Here is a 15,836-nt window from a genome sequence, read left to right as displayed (position 1 = left end):
AAAAAACCCAAGATTTTTTCATAGAATGGCAGAGAGTTATGACAGAAAGGAGTCATGATGGATGAAGATGGCTACAGAAGGAGCAAATTTTAGAAGATCCTGATCCAAGAAAACATACATAGTGGTATCATTTCTTCTCTCCTCATAGATCAGGGTTCTATTTGGGACATGATGAATTTGAGCATTAGACAATCAAATGGAGTATATTCATGTCATAGTGGAATGATCATACTTAGACTATTTAAGTATTCACCACATCAACATATCAAAGCCTAGGCATAGAATAAATAAGTAAATGTTTACTACCTGACTTATTTTAATTCAGAAAATAGATTAATAATAACATCTTTATAAAAGTATAAGTAAAATTCCTATAATAAAATGTCTTTGGTTTATACCAACATTTATTTCACACATTTCAAAGATACAGAATTATCTCCTGCTCTTATTTCTTAAAAATGTTACATCCTATCTCTTTGTTAAAGTTATATTTTATTCTTAAAATAACCATTCCAGATGATACTATCATTGTTACTAAGCTACAAATGCTGCTGAATGAAGTTTTAAGTAAATAGATACCTTGGGTCCACTGTGGTCTCACTAATGGCTTTAAGCTTCTCCTGTAGAGAATAAATTTCTGCCTTATGATTTTCTTCAATTTCTTTCAATTGTTTGCGTAAAAAGCATATGAAGTTTTCTAATTCTTGAATGTGTTCTTCAAGTTGTTTAATTTTTTGGGTATCTTTCAGAGAAGATAACAGGAAGAGAAGACAATACACATTGCAATACAAACTTCTCAGTGAAATAACAATCATTTTATTTTAATGAATAAAAATATTTATTCTTTGAAAAATGTTTTCAGTGAAACTCAGGTTTTAATTTGACTCATTCTAACTGATGAAAACAAGAAAACAGTGTGATTCAAGATCATTTCTCCTATCCTTATGGTATAGTATCTCTAAATTCAACAATTTTATATCTTTAAAACAATTCAGAAACATGAAACAAAAGAAGTGTTGAAAAGGGACCAGAGGAGAGTAGTTAACACTTTTCACTTTCCTCTTTTATTTTTATTTCTTAAAAATGCTGATAATTAATCACTAAACTAACTTTTTTGCCAATTAAATGAGCCATTAGTTAACATGCAATTTGGGAAATAGTGGACAAACTACCTCAAGAAGATATCAATTTAAAAAAATACAAACTTAAAATATTACTATATTCAAAGAACTCCTGAAGTGAAAAAGCATGATATTATCTGATATGCTTGAAATTCTATTCTGTTCAACAAAGCAATTCCAATAATAAAACTCATTCCTAAAAGCAAAAGTGAAGGCCTAGAGATACCTTGAACACAAGAAGTCTGGTTAACTGGCCAAATAATCATGAAAGAAAAACATAACAGTGACTAATTGTTTATGGTTCATTGTATGGTCCCTTAACATTGTTACTTCCCATTATGCCATCTTGGTATTTTAACTCACTCTCTAGTTTCCCCTGATAACTCATTCTTGTCCTTGACCTCTTGTCCTTGACATTCATGCTGATTATAAATCTTTACCTCATAATTAAATTTTTCTCCCAGGTTTCAGACTTCTATTTTCAACTAACTCCTATATATTTTTTCAAAGTCAATAAGTATTCTATTCTTAACTCAATGTATTTAAAACTGAATTATTATTTTTTTCACAAATTGGTTCCTAGCACTAGAAACATACTCTAGTTTATTAAGCTAGAAACTTGGGTATCATTCTTAATTTCTGCTAACATTAACGACAAACTAGAACCTAACTCTAAGTGTTGAACTTAACTTTCTATCATACTCAATTCAATCTGGCTGGTCTTCCCATCAATAATTTCATCCCTTCCAACTGATCCTAATGGTATCAACTTAAAATAAAAATCTTATTGTTACTCCCACTATTTAAAATCCTGCTGTAGGTCTTATCACCAATAGCATAAAACATAAACATGTTTCATCAGCAGGAACATAAATTTTCAACATGTCCTCAAAAGCTTTTTTCTCATTTTTAAGAATGTTATTTTCTGCTTCAAGTTGTGAAAATTTTTCTTTAAGGTCATCCTCTTTTTCCTTTATTTGTTTCTCCAATAATTCAATTTTAAGTTGTAATTCCTGAACTTCTTGTTCAAACGTACCTTTTTCTTTTTTTTCTTGTCTTAATATTTCAATTTCCTTTTGGAGTTCATGCATCTGAAGGGTCATTTCTTCTGATTTTGAATCCATGATGGACTTCTGTAAATCTTTTAGTTTTGAAATTTCCAAAACCAACTGATTCTGCTTAGTTATCAAATTATCTTTTTCAAATTGCATTGTTTCCATCTTTTGACTCATTTCATTTTGTAAGCCATCTATCTTCTGTTTATAGTGAATGCCTAAGCTATCTTTAAGTTTTTCAATATTTATTCGATGTTCAACTTCTAAATCATCTTTTAGTTTCGAAAGTTCTTCTTCATGACTAAATAGGAGCTGTGTTCTCAGCCTCTCTAATTCAGCTTCTTGTGATTCAGCCATTCTGTATAATGCAGCATTTTTTCCTTTTTCCAACATTTCAAGTTTTATCTTGTAATCTGTAACTTCCGCTTCATGTTTTAACTCTAGTTCTTTCCTAGATTCAGATGCCAGAACAATCTCAGCTTTTAAAGCTTCCACTGTACTAAGGGACTTATGTGCTTCATTCAGTTGACTTTCTTGTTCAGCTATTATCATTCTAGCTCTCTGAATTTGGTCCCTTAAAAAGTTCAATTCTTCAAAAAGGTCATCAAGTTGTCTCTGCAGAGTAGATTTTTCTCCTGAAATTATTCCTAGTTCTTCTTGGAGTTTTCCCTTTTGCGCATTAGCATCTTGTAATTTCATATTCAGTTCATTTATTGCCACGTTCATTAACTTTATTTGATCTTCATTAATTGTAATATTTAAATGTGATTTTAAGACACTCTCAATTTCTTCCTTATGTTGTGCTTTAAGTTCCTCTATCTGTGACATGTGTTGCTTTATTAACTCTTGTTTCATCTGTACTATCTGCTGCCCATACATTTCATCCATCTCTGCTCGGAGTTGTTCTAATCTTTTCTGCATTTCTTGTTCCACCATTTTCTGTACCACATCAGATTCAAACTGGCTATCTGTGTAATGACGTCTTTTCTGAAGGTCTTCAACTGTACCCATTAATTGTTTTATTTCTTCAGAACATTGTCTTTCTTTTTGCTTAGAATTAGCCAGCTCTAATTTCATACTTGCAATTTGTTCTTGTAATTCTCTCATTAATTTTTCAGTGGCTGTGACTTGATCCTTTAGCTCAAGATTCTTTTTTTCTTCTTCTATTATTCTTATATTTAATGCCTGGATGATCGCCTCCTTTTCTTGTAATTCTTTTTTATTTGACTTTTCTACTTCATCTTGTTCCTTTAGAAAGAAAAGAAAATGAAAATATAAGAATGACATTTTTAGCTTCTGGCAACTTCTTATGGGTGTCTCCTTTTTATAAAATTCTATAAAAAACAACTGTTGGGCCTGCCCCCCCCCAATTTTTCCCAGTACAAGAAGACCTAGGACTTATCTACCTGACAGTACATATGAGCAAACAATATAACAGTTTTACCCTTCTTGGGAAGAAATTTATCTTACATTGTGCTGTGATTAAATATTTAAATTTAAAAATGCAATCTAATTTGCCTAGCATGTGTGAGGACTTGGGTTTGATCTCTAGCACCACCAAAAAAGCAAAACAAAACAAAATCCAGTCTGATTAAAATATCTATATAAACTATCACATTTTCATTTTTCTTATTAACTGGTCAATATTCTAAATATAAGTATTTCTGATGGCTAGTTATAGTACTACATACTATCTAGACACTCTCAGAAGACACAAAAATATAAAAACCGGTCCTCCCCTGGATTCTCATAAGAAACAAAAAATAAATAAATACCGGTCCTCCCCTGGATTCTAGTGATTTGAAGGTATTTCATGGACAAGTGCTATAAAATGAGAACAACAACAAGAACTAAAGTGGATTCCTTTAAGTCTTCCTTAACTTCATTCCTGGGGTTTTAAGTGAATCAGAAATTTAGGGATATGCAATGCTTAAGTGACTGAACATCAAGTGACACCTAAGACCACTACTGTATATTTACAGCATACCAACTTGGGCTTAGACCCACAGTTCAAACAGAAAGATAAAAGACCATCAGATAATTTTCCCCAGTTCCTATCTTTGGAACTGGAGATTAGGCTAAGACAAGACATATTAACGCATATTCATTAAACAGTTAAGAGCTATAGTCCCAAAGCCAAGGAAATAAGTGAAATCCATATAACTGATGAAAATATAGGTAAGGAAGTAAAGTTATGTTAAGGAGACACGAGTCCTTGCCAAACAAGGACTTCTGGGTGCCTTGAATGAATGTACAAAGAAAATATAGGCATTGATCAATTGAGTATAGTTCTTGGAAGAAGACCAACACACCATCAAGCTTTGAGAAGTCTGATCCCTCTCGAAAAACCATACTGAATGCAGAAAACAATATTGGGAGTTACAGCAAGGAGCATTTAAGAAGTTTAGTCTACAGACATGAACATTACTACTCTGAGATGGATGTAACAAGTTATCTCAACCTCATGCCACTGAACATCTGATTCCTCCAACACCCTTTCATCTAATACTTAATAAACAACTTTTTAAATTATTACCTGGCTTTTAAAATTCATCTGTCCATAGAAAGAATATAAAATCCAATGAGCTTAAAATCTGAAGTTTGTGATAATTATTTCTCATTGTAAATTCACAGTCTTATATTTAGACTTAAACATTAACCTCTTGAACTAATTAACCTCTGATATAGCTCAAGAAAAAAAATGACTTCTGAGCCTAACAAATAAAGGCCAAATTTTGCACTACATAAACCAAGGTTATCTTGTGCAGCCTCTTGAGTGAGACTATGAGCTGTTGTCTGAGTGTCACATATTCCTTTTCCAATTACATCATATGCTATTATCAAGTGCTGAGCCTTCTTAATTTCTACACTAGAATGCAACATTAGTAAATTAGTGTAATCTATTAATCCTGGTATTTCTATCTGTACAATAAAGATAAATTTCCTCTATCTCCCAGAATGTGTTTGAGGTTAAAATAAAATAATTAAGGTATTTTATTTTTACTGAGCTTTATACAAATATATTCATATACTAGAAAGAAATTTATAAATCATTTGGAACCTATATAAAATGTAAAATCAGGACTGAGGCTGGGTCTCAGAGGTAGAGTGTTTGCCTCACACACATGAGGCACTGGGTTCAATTCTCAGCACCACATAAAAATAAATGAATACATAAAGATATCTTGTCCATCTACAACTAAGAAATTTTTTAAAAAAGTAAAATCAGTTCATGATGGTCAATTTTAGCTAAACTGTTAAATAATAACTAGTTTTGAAAAATGTTAACATTGATATAAAAATCTGTTATAATTTTCTTTCCTGATTTTCTATAAGATGAAAGGAACACTCCTCATAAAAGAAAATAACTTAATTCAATACTGTCCAACACCTAATATGATAACCATAATTCTTCATTCAACTATTAAACACCACAAATTCACAGTTTTCTTTGTTTAGCTTTTTTCAAATTACATGGTTTTAAATCACTTGTTCTATGTTACAAAACTGAGAGCCCTTCAGTCAAGGAAACCTCTATTTTTAGAACTACACCTGAAAGAGTGGGGAATAATATACTTCCTGTTTATGACTACTATAACACAGGAGGTTTGGAGGATTAGGATAATGATCCTTTGACTATCAATATAGTTACTTCAGCTGCTCTGACAGAACTACTTCTCAAAGGGATTAAATTTTTTGAAAACTGAGAAATTAAAATATAATAATAAGAACAATAAAAGTATTATTGCTAACATTCAAATAAACAGTTTATTTTCATTACTAAAATGAATTACAGAAATTTTAGATTATCTGAAATTATACTGCCTAGTGACAATAAGAAATAATAAAATCCTAGATCCGGGCACTTTCAACTTAGGCCTCGATTGTCTTTCTACTCTTACCCTCCAGAAAGACACTTCCAAAGCCTATTGCTTTCTAAGTAAATTACTTTTTGCTCCCTATACATTTTCAACATTTCAGCCTGGGTCTTTATGCCCACTCCACACCCCGCAAAGAATATCCTGCCTATCTCTATTTGTCATGAATTCATAAACAATTCTCTTGATTACCAAATAGGTATTGAATAGCTGTTCCATATATTATGTTCCATATATTATGCCAATTTATGGGTAAACAAAATATAAATAACACATTATTCCAATTTATAGATCTATCTCAAATATTACCTCCCTGCTGATGTCTACCCTGAATCTTTTCCTCATAAATCAGACCTCGTCAAAACATTCATAACACTTGTTACCTGCACTTACTTTTTATTTTGTGGTAACTTGTGTACATGCCACACCTCTCCATGGGTTCAGTGAAGAAAGGGGACATCTTAAGGTCCGTCATATATCTTTTGCAAGGGTTACTACAGAATAGGTATTCTGTAAACACTTGCATAATCTTTAAATTACCTTAGTTGAAAAGCATGCCCTTCTCATAATTTTAATTTGTACATTTCCTATTTTTCAAAGAGGAGTCTCTGGAGTCAGATAACTGAGCTTTGAAATTTGGCTCTATCAATACATCACTTCTGCACCTGGATTATTTCCTTCATCTTGCATTGTCTTGGTACCATGATTTGTAAATGATAAAAGTACCCTTATCTCATGGGGTTGTAGTGATGATTCAATGCATTAATATGTGTAAGAGGTTTTGAATACTGCCTGTTATAGAGTAAGTACTTAATAAGTGCTAGTTAATGCTTTTGTTATCCAAACAATATTCTTGTCTTGGTAATTTCTCAACTTCCTGTAGAATTTGCTAAATTTATAAAATATGCTGTATTATATGTATTCTCCATCTTCATTATTCCCAGATTCTGTATTTGCCTACTTGCTCAAATTTATTTGAAACCCACAAATCCATACCAATGGTGCTTTCATAGACATTTGTAGACACACACAGAGTGATGGCAAGAAATTTGAGTTACTGTAAAATCATGTTCAGCTACATTCAAACACGGTGATCACACTGCCTTGTTTCAGCTCTCACAGAGCAAAAAAGAGGACAGAGATGGCAAGGATCAGAGTGCAATGTAGTGCAAGGAGCTCAGAATTTCAACTCTGGCACCTGTTAATGGGGCAGCTTCAGGATAATCACATCTAAACTTTAACTTCTCAAAAAAACAAACAAAAAAATGGAATCTGCTAGCATGAATTGCTTTTAAGATTAAAGATTACAATCCATGTGATACATTTCCTACCAGGAGCACTTATTGACTAAATAATTCCCCCAAACTGGAATATAACTCAAGTGAATAAAAAGAATCAACCACATTTTTTTCTAATTTAAATTTACAAAATTTCTTGTTCAGAATTTTATAATCATGGCTAAAATAAAAAGAAATACATTTAGTTGGAGGAAAAAGGATAAAGATCCTAGTTATAAAAATAGATTCTCCTGAGACTTTAGTTTAGCATAGGCAGATCACTTTTAAGGAGCAGAGTAATGAGTAGTATCATCTTTAAAACTATTACTACGAAATTCTCAATGTTTTTGAAATATTTTATATACTCAAAGAGTTTGTCTGAATTATGAAATTTTGGGTGCATATGCTTAAAAAAAGATAAACACCTTCATTAAAAACTTTAAAGTTAATTACAAAGCTGCTACAAGTAGGTTGACTTCCTTAAGATACACATACCATTTCATATACTTTAATTTTCTCCTGTAAGAAATTAATTTGCATTTTGAAGTCTTCTTTCTTTTTTTGATAATCTTCTAATAGATGGTCTTGTTCTTCAACCTGTTGTTGATGAGTGAGAATCTGTTGTTTGGCTTGCAGTAAATCTGCAGCTGTGTTACTGTGAGTGCAGTTTCGTAGAGTTTCACTAGCCTGTAACTTGAAAATAGAAAGAAAATATTTAAAATATTAAATTTTGAAGTGACACTTTATTGTACCCTCAGCCCACAGGGGTTCTCTGGAAACTATGCTCACTTCATAGGCTTACAATCTCAGTCAACATGTTTCCATGCTGTCAACATGCTGATAGGTCATGTGCACTTTTGGTAATGAGCCAAAGAATTTACCTTTCACATTATAAAGCTGAGAAAATAGGAGAAATAAGACAGGCAGACAGGCAGAGAAAAATGTGGACTGAAAGTTCTTCCTGGATTCTTGATGACTTTTCAAACTCTAGTTTCAATTTCTCTCAGAGTTCTGATTCTATTTCTAACCTTAAGTTCTATAAACAAGCCTGTATTCATACCTTAAATTCCTCCCTTTTGTTTAATGCAATTAGATTATAGTTGCAACTAAAGATAAATGGAATGTATCCAGTTGTCAGTCTAGTTATAATTGAGAATCTAATTAACATAAAACCATACCAGGGTTAAAAAAAGTAGGGTGTAACTGCAGGTTAAATTTCTGCAAAAATACACATGATAAGACTTTGTAGAATTTTTAAATAGACACAGGGAAGAAGTACAAAGAAAACTGTACCATTAATAAATTGGTAGGCTTTCCTGTTTTCACCACATTACAGCAATCATTTACCTGTATAAAAACAATTTCCTGATATATTATGATAGACCAAATTTTATTTACCTAACAATAATATTTCTACTAACTGTGTATCTTTTACATCTAGGGAAAATGCCTTAATAGCAAAACAAATATGGTAATTATATTTAACTGAAGTATCTAAGAGGCATATCAAATGTCAATCATTCCTCAAACATCTAAGTTCTTACAATGCAAAAGACACTTTCATTTAAGTTAACTGAAGTTCTAAGTGCAGTTCCTATTTAGTCTTTAGAAAGATAACTAAAAGCTTCAAGTTACTAGATCTTCTTTTACAAAATGCTTCCTTAAAATTACCTAAAAATACTTTTTAAATTAAGCCTCATTTATTTTCAAATAAAACCATTTACTGGTATAAATTTAATTAAAGGCTAGTAAGCAAGCAAAGGGAAATAAAGAGGTAAAGAACACTCCCCTAAGAACTTTCCTCTGGGGATAGTACTACTGCTAGTCATGCCAATCCAGACAGATGTGGGGGCTTTCTTTAACATATCACCACTTGTCTGTAGAACAGATATTTTGTAGTAAGAGAAAGGAGGATGATAGAATATGTACATAGGGTTTAAGGAGTGGGAAATTAATTTCTTATCAATTAATCATTTAGTTGCCTTTTTACCACTAAGAGTACAAAAACCAACTTCATTCCTGCCCACATTCCTGCCCATATCTTAAGCCTTCACAATTCTATGTTAATAGAACCCAGGAGAATGAAATTGTTAACATTGAAATATGTAGGACAGACTAGTCAGAATGTCTAGTCAGAATGTTAGGATTAAGTCTGTATGAGGCATGACACATTAAAAAGTAAAAATCCTAGGACTGAAGATGTAGCCCAGTTGTAGAGCATCTGCCTAGCATGTGCAAGGCCCAATACCCACAACTGCCAAATAAAAAAAGGGGGGGAGGGTCCTAACTAAGAGACTTTTAAAAAATCAGTTTGATTGCTCTACTTTTATTCTAAGAATAATCTCTGAGAAATAAAGCTAAATGGAAGGCAAAAAAACAACTTTTGTTAACACATTATTGTAATTGGTGAAAAACCACAAGAATGTAGGAATACTAATTCTAGATATAAAGTCACTTGTGATAATTTTCAAATTATAATACTTCTAAATTTCAATTACTTTTTCATGACTCAGAAATGACACATTCTGATTGTAGTACACACTAAAATTTCTATTTTGAAGTAACAGTGTAATAAAATGAATATTTGTAAATATCATCAAAGATCATGTCAAATATCATGTTATCAGTATTACATAAATTATTTATCCAGTATAATAGTTATATCTAATACCTCTATAGCAAATATTCAGTTAGTTCTCCTCTAATTCAGTTTAAACATATTTATAATGCCCCACAATGAGTTGGTTAGGATCTATCTCCAAGTACTTTCTGGCCATCATGTTGCCGATTGTAGTTGTCTTGAAGTGCCTGGACTGTTATGATCTGCTCTGAGTTCGCTGTTCAGCCCTGAGTGCTAGTCACAATGCAGCAGGTTGAAGACAGCCTACTGGAGGATTGTCAAAACCTTCATAACTAAGATTCTCAACTTTTTATCTAAGATTTTTTTCATAAGTTTGCAGAAGAGTTCTCAAACTTCACCTCACTCTCCTCCATTTCATTCTTCTCATCCTCATCTTTAGTTAGTTGCAGGCCTTCCCACCAAATTCCCCAAGCTACAGCATACAATACTCATCAATATACAACCTGAAAGCCCTGTTTCTCCACTCCACAAAAGCAGAGTTGATATCGGATCTTTGCTCTCATCAGTGATGAGACCTGAGTCTCCTTCAGGCAAAAGACATTTTTGACAGAAAAGTGATCTTACCTCCAGACTGGGAGGTATGATAGTCAAACAGCTCAGAAAGGCATCAGTAGTTATTGGGAGTCCTCAGAGCTTCCAGGTTTTAGAGATTTTAAGAGAATGCCTCTGACTTTTTTCCCTGTAGTTTTCTTTATTTTGTGCCAGCTCAGAAAAAAGCTCAAGGCAAATTTTAAAAATGTCTTTGTGAATGACTTTCAAGATTTTGCTCTGCTGGAGCATTTTCTTGGCAGATGTTCAGAGGCAGGTCCTCAGAGAACCACACCATGGATAAAGTTGAGATAATTCTGGTTTGCAAGTTCAAGGCTAGCCTGAGCAACTTAGCAAGTCAGTTTCAAATAAAAACAGCTGGGAATGTAGCTCAGTGGTAGAGCGCCCCTGGGTTCAATCCCCAGTAACAAACACACACCCACACTCAAACAACAAAAATAAAAACTGTAATATGTTAATTTAAGAACATAGTTTTTCGAGCTGGGATTGTGGCTCAGCGGTAGAGTGCTTGCCTAGCATGGGTAGGACCTGGGTTTGATTTTCAGCACCACATTTAAAAATAATAATAAAATAAAGGCATCATGTTGTGTCCATCTACAAAAAAAAATCATATTCATTCTCTCTCTCTCTCTCTCTCTCTCTCTCTCTCTCTCTCTTAAAAAAGGACATAGTTTTTCTATTAGAAGCCTACAATAAATTCAGACTTATGAAATATACTAAGTTGCTTAAACATTCAGAGTAAAGAATAATTTTCCATGTACTCTAAATCTGGGAGCAAAGAAATGACAATCATATCTAAAAAGAATAAGATAACAAAGTGATACTTATTGCAAACATATAAAGAAGGCAGGTATTTCTTAAGAGACCAATGCCTATTTTATAGTTTATCACCTAAAATAAAAATCATCATTGTCAGGCATGGTGATGCACACCGTTAATCCCATCTTCTCAGGAAGCTGAGACAGGAGGATCACAAGTTCAAAGACAGCCTGGGCAACTTAGTGAGAATCTATCTTAAAAAAAACTTAAAAATGGCTGGGAATGTAGCTTGGTGACAAAGTGCTTTCCTAGCATGTACAAGGCCCTGAGTTCAATGCCCAGTAACACACATGCACACACACACACACGCACAACACTACAGCAACATTAATTCCAATAAACATTTATATATATAAATGTATGTGTGTGTGTGTATACACACACACACACACACACACACTAGTATTCAAACATTTGTAAAAAGCATTACTATAAAAATCATACAAATTATAAAATTTTTACTGTGCTAAATGGCTATCTTAAAATGGTCATGGATCCTAGAAATGCAGACTCACTTTCCTAAAAACCAAATTAGGGCTGCTATATAATTAAGGATTAAGCAATTCAAACAGTTAAGACTTTAGCTAACCACTGGAAAAAGATACAGCAGTAAAATATAATTTTCAGTTTTTCAATCTATTTATATTATATTATGTTACCTTAAATTATATTAAATATATACAGAAGCATATAAATTTATAAGAAATAAAGCACAAACAATCAATAATTTCAAAAAAATATCAATTTTATTTATGACATTTTTAATTGGGATATGTTAGTCTTACCTCCGAAGTGCAATCATCTGCTGTGGTTGAAATCTCACTTTCTGGCTACAACAAAAGTAAAACATGATTACAATTATGACATTTTTCCCCTGCTAAATATCATACTTTACAAAAAAAAAAAACTGCTTTACTAAGACATTGCTGTTAGTAACAATGATAGAAAATTCACAAAAATACTATTAAAAAACGAGTAAAAAATATCCAAATCTTTAAAAATTTCATTTCATTATGAATTATAATGACTTATAATAATGCATATAAAATTTATCACAAGGCATTGTTATAAATACAAAAGTACCAAGAACTTTTACATATATAGTAGATGTCATCTGTAAGCCAAAAGCATCAAAGACACCATTCCTCTAATTGATGTAACTCTTTTAAATAAAAGTAAATCCTTAACATGCCATCAGAAAAGTTCAAGTTCTTTAAAAGAATCATCAGTTCTTGATGCTAAAAAGTCAATGACTTTGTCAAGCTTCCCTCAGGTGGATGTTAATGACTTTTCACTGCCACTACTTTCTAGTTAGAGGTAGAATGTTTTAAAATCTGGATGAATACTTACATCAACACAAAAGACCTGCTCATGCTTAAGCATTTCTTCATTGTTTAGAGTTCTCATTATTGTGGATTCAGGCATTGCGGCTGATCCAACACCCTGAGAACTATTTATGAACATCTCCTCACTCTTTGATTGATCAATATTCAAGCCATGAACATCATTTTTACTGCTTGAGGTTTTCTTCTTTTTTGGCTTCTTATGAGGGTTTTGTCCATCCAATCGAGCTCTTCTTTGTCGAAACTGGGCAAGCTACAGGAAAAAAGTATCATTAACATCAATTATAATTTTTCTTTGGGATCACTTTCTTTAAAAAATTAAACTATCACCAAAGTAAAACGATGATAATAATATAGATGACTTCACAGTTTCAGAATAACTATTGGATTGAATATTCAGGTTGTAAAGATTGTAAAACTACGTACTTTGTGAATGAACTTATTAAATATTGAGGGGTAAGAAATGAACATGTCAAGTCTAAAGAAGAGGAAACTAGCTGAGTTAGGGGAATAACTATTCTATAACTAGAATAGGGGAATAGAGGATTCACAGTATAATCTCTAGATTTAAGATTATATGAAAATACACACAAAAACAAGGAGCTCCAAACATACTTGTTCTGTTCTACTACTTTATACAAAAGATATTGTCTAAAATTATCTTTTATACAAAAAAGATAATTAGCCTATTAGCTATACAAATGCTCACTGCAACCATATTTATAGTGGGAAAAACTTACAAGTAATTTAAAATTTTAAACAGCAGTGTTTTCTACCTTTTATCATTTGTCTGTCATCATCAGAATTTGTACCAAACCCTAGTCAACGATACATTATCATTTACTTAACATATTTTAAACAGTGTATTTTCTTTAAATTTATTTTAAAAGGAGATGTAATCTCTGGCATTAATTGAAAGTTAATATCACTTGTTATTTCTTTTAAGAGATAAGTTGAAAATAAAAGAAATGATAAATCTATTATTGAAATTTTAGTAAGAAGTTGCTGAAGGCTATGAAAAAAATGGACAAAGTAAAAGACTGTTAAAGAGAGACAAGCATCAAACAGATTTTCATTATCATAAGTAGAAACAAAACTGAAAAAGGTAAAAACTTTCTTACTATACTATCCAAAGTTTTTTAAGCCCTAAAATATTTTCTTACCACCTAAAATCAGAAGTACACATTATATACCAGGTAACACTAGAACTAATTATGGTGAACTTATATTAAAAATGCCAATGCAAGCACTTGCTATTAAAGACTTTGTGATATAATAGCAGGTATAAAGTAGTATTGTAGCATATCTATTTCTTTTCATGAAAGGAAAATTACACTTCATTTTTTAAAAGATAAGGCAAGTCTCAGGCTCATAGCTTTCAATGATTATATCCAGTATGAATTTAAACATCATTATATTCATAGACATAGGTAAATTCTGGAAAACTACAACCTTAACAACTTTTGTTTACATTTGGAGTTCAAATTACAGGTATTTTTCCTATTGCTCACTTACATTTTATTTATTTATTCTTAAGAATTTTTTTTGATGGACACAATACCTTTATTTTATTTATTTTTATGTAGTACTGAGGATCAAACCCACAGCCTTGTATATGCTAGGCAAAGGATATATTGCTGAGCTATTACTGTATTTTTTTAATACAGTAAGTTTTCTGATTTTTATATAAAGCAACTACTGACAAAGACTTAAAGTTAATTTGAGCTCCTGAATCACTCTTAAGAGAAAAAAGAAGACCACATGTAAGTTCCTTTCTGCCTTAAAAAGAGGAAATATATGCCTAGAATTACCCAAACTATTAACCAGACCACTTACAAAGACAGCAAATAAATTTCTTATTATCTAAAGTACTAAAGCAATCTTGCTAATGTTACTATCAAATATGTGGCAAATACATTATTTATAAATAACATTTTATACTTAAATTATCTGCTGTAGATGAAGAAAAGCATATAAACAAGTTCTATTCCCTTAATAAAGATATTTAATTCATAAGTCAGAAATAGCTCATGATTATACTTACAGAGTATAAAAATATATCACATTTAACATTTTTCCCAGTTATTTAGTAACTACGCAGTGTGTTGAGGAACAGGTGCATGACCAGTTGCCTCTATTTTCACATTATTAAGCTGCTGGAATGTACTTGAACTACTTAGAGCATAGCAGATCATTCTTAAAAATAAACTAACTAGAATATTGGCAAATACTTTATCTATAAATAGAATCAGAAATCGAGGAGCATTATTTAAAAGCATCCCTTAGAGAGAATGCATTGCCAAAAATTAAATACTAATAATGACATTTATAATATTTATACTCAATTTCAGAAACTTCTTGAAATATCACGTTTCTGCATCAGAATATATTTAGTCATCAAAATTCATCAAGGCAAAGATGAAGATTTTGCTTAAAATTCCAAGTGTTAGATTATATCAATAATTTATATCTAATATTTATTCAAATGTCAAATATATAACAAAGGAAAAAATATTATCTTTGCATTATAGAAAGAATGACTTAGATCTGGGGATGTGGCTCAGTGGTAGAGTGCTTGCCTAGCAATCACACAGGGCCCAGGTTCAACCATCAGCACAAAATGAAAGATAGATAAATAAAGAATAGAAAGTTTGATTTAAACAACAACAACAACAACAACAAAATAACAACAACAACAAAAAAAACCTTCAAAATACGAATATATGTTACTAAATGCAAAAAGAAGCACACACATATGGAATAAAAAGTAGAAATAGTTCCATTATAGTATTTAGAATGAATCACTTCTACAAACATAATTAAAGATACTGTTCTAGGCCTATACTACTCATTATGTGAGTCATATTATTTTTTCAGAAAAATTAACCAGAAGGTAAACCCCATGAGGGCAAGGACTTTTTTTCCTCCCTACTTCTATATATTAAAAGCCTAGAGCAACATTAAATAAATATATGTTGAATTTTTTATCTATTTTTTAAAAAGAGGTTAGAGTCTGTAAACAAGTCTGGATGGGCGCCTGGCATTTTGCCAGAGGGAGTGGTTTGTGAAATAATGCCAGTGAGCCATTAAGTGTGGAGATTCCTGATTGGTTGACTGCCGTATCTAGTTTATGTTAATTAGATAAGCTGTGTG

The 15,836-nt window shown here is 31.7% G+C and overlaps 1 protein-coding gene across 1 annotated transcript in view; it reads right to left on the bottom strand.

Annotated features, from left to right (window-relative positions):
- The window catches only part of LOC143385917 (A-kinase anchor protein 9-like), a 77,788-nt gene that overhangs the window by 45,368 nt on the left and 16,584 nt on the right, over positions 1-15,836 (bottom strand). The window contains 6 exon segments of the mRNA XM_077110662.1: positions 580-792; positions 1,485-1,543; positions 1,952-3,424; positions 7,827-8,024; positions 12,126-12,170; positions 12,691-12,936. Coding sequence (XP_076966777.1) covers positions 580-792; positions 1,485-1,543; positions 1,952-3,424; positions 7,827-8,024; positions 12,126-12,170; positions 12,691-12,936 — 2,234 coding nt within the window.

The sequence above is a fragment of the Callospermophilus lateralis genome, chromosome 11, assembly GCF_048772815.1.
Source record: "Callospermophilus lateralis isolate mCalLat2 chromosome 11, mCalLat2.hap1, whole genome shotgun sequence".
NCBI classification, from domain to species: Eukaryota; Metazoa; Chordata; class Mammalia; order Rodentia; family Sciuridae; genus Callospermophilus; species Callospermophilus lateralis.
This window is presented reverse-complemented; position numbering and strand designations above follow the sequence as displayed.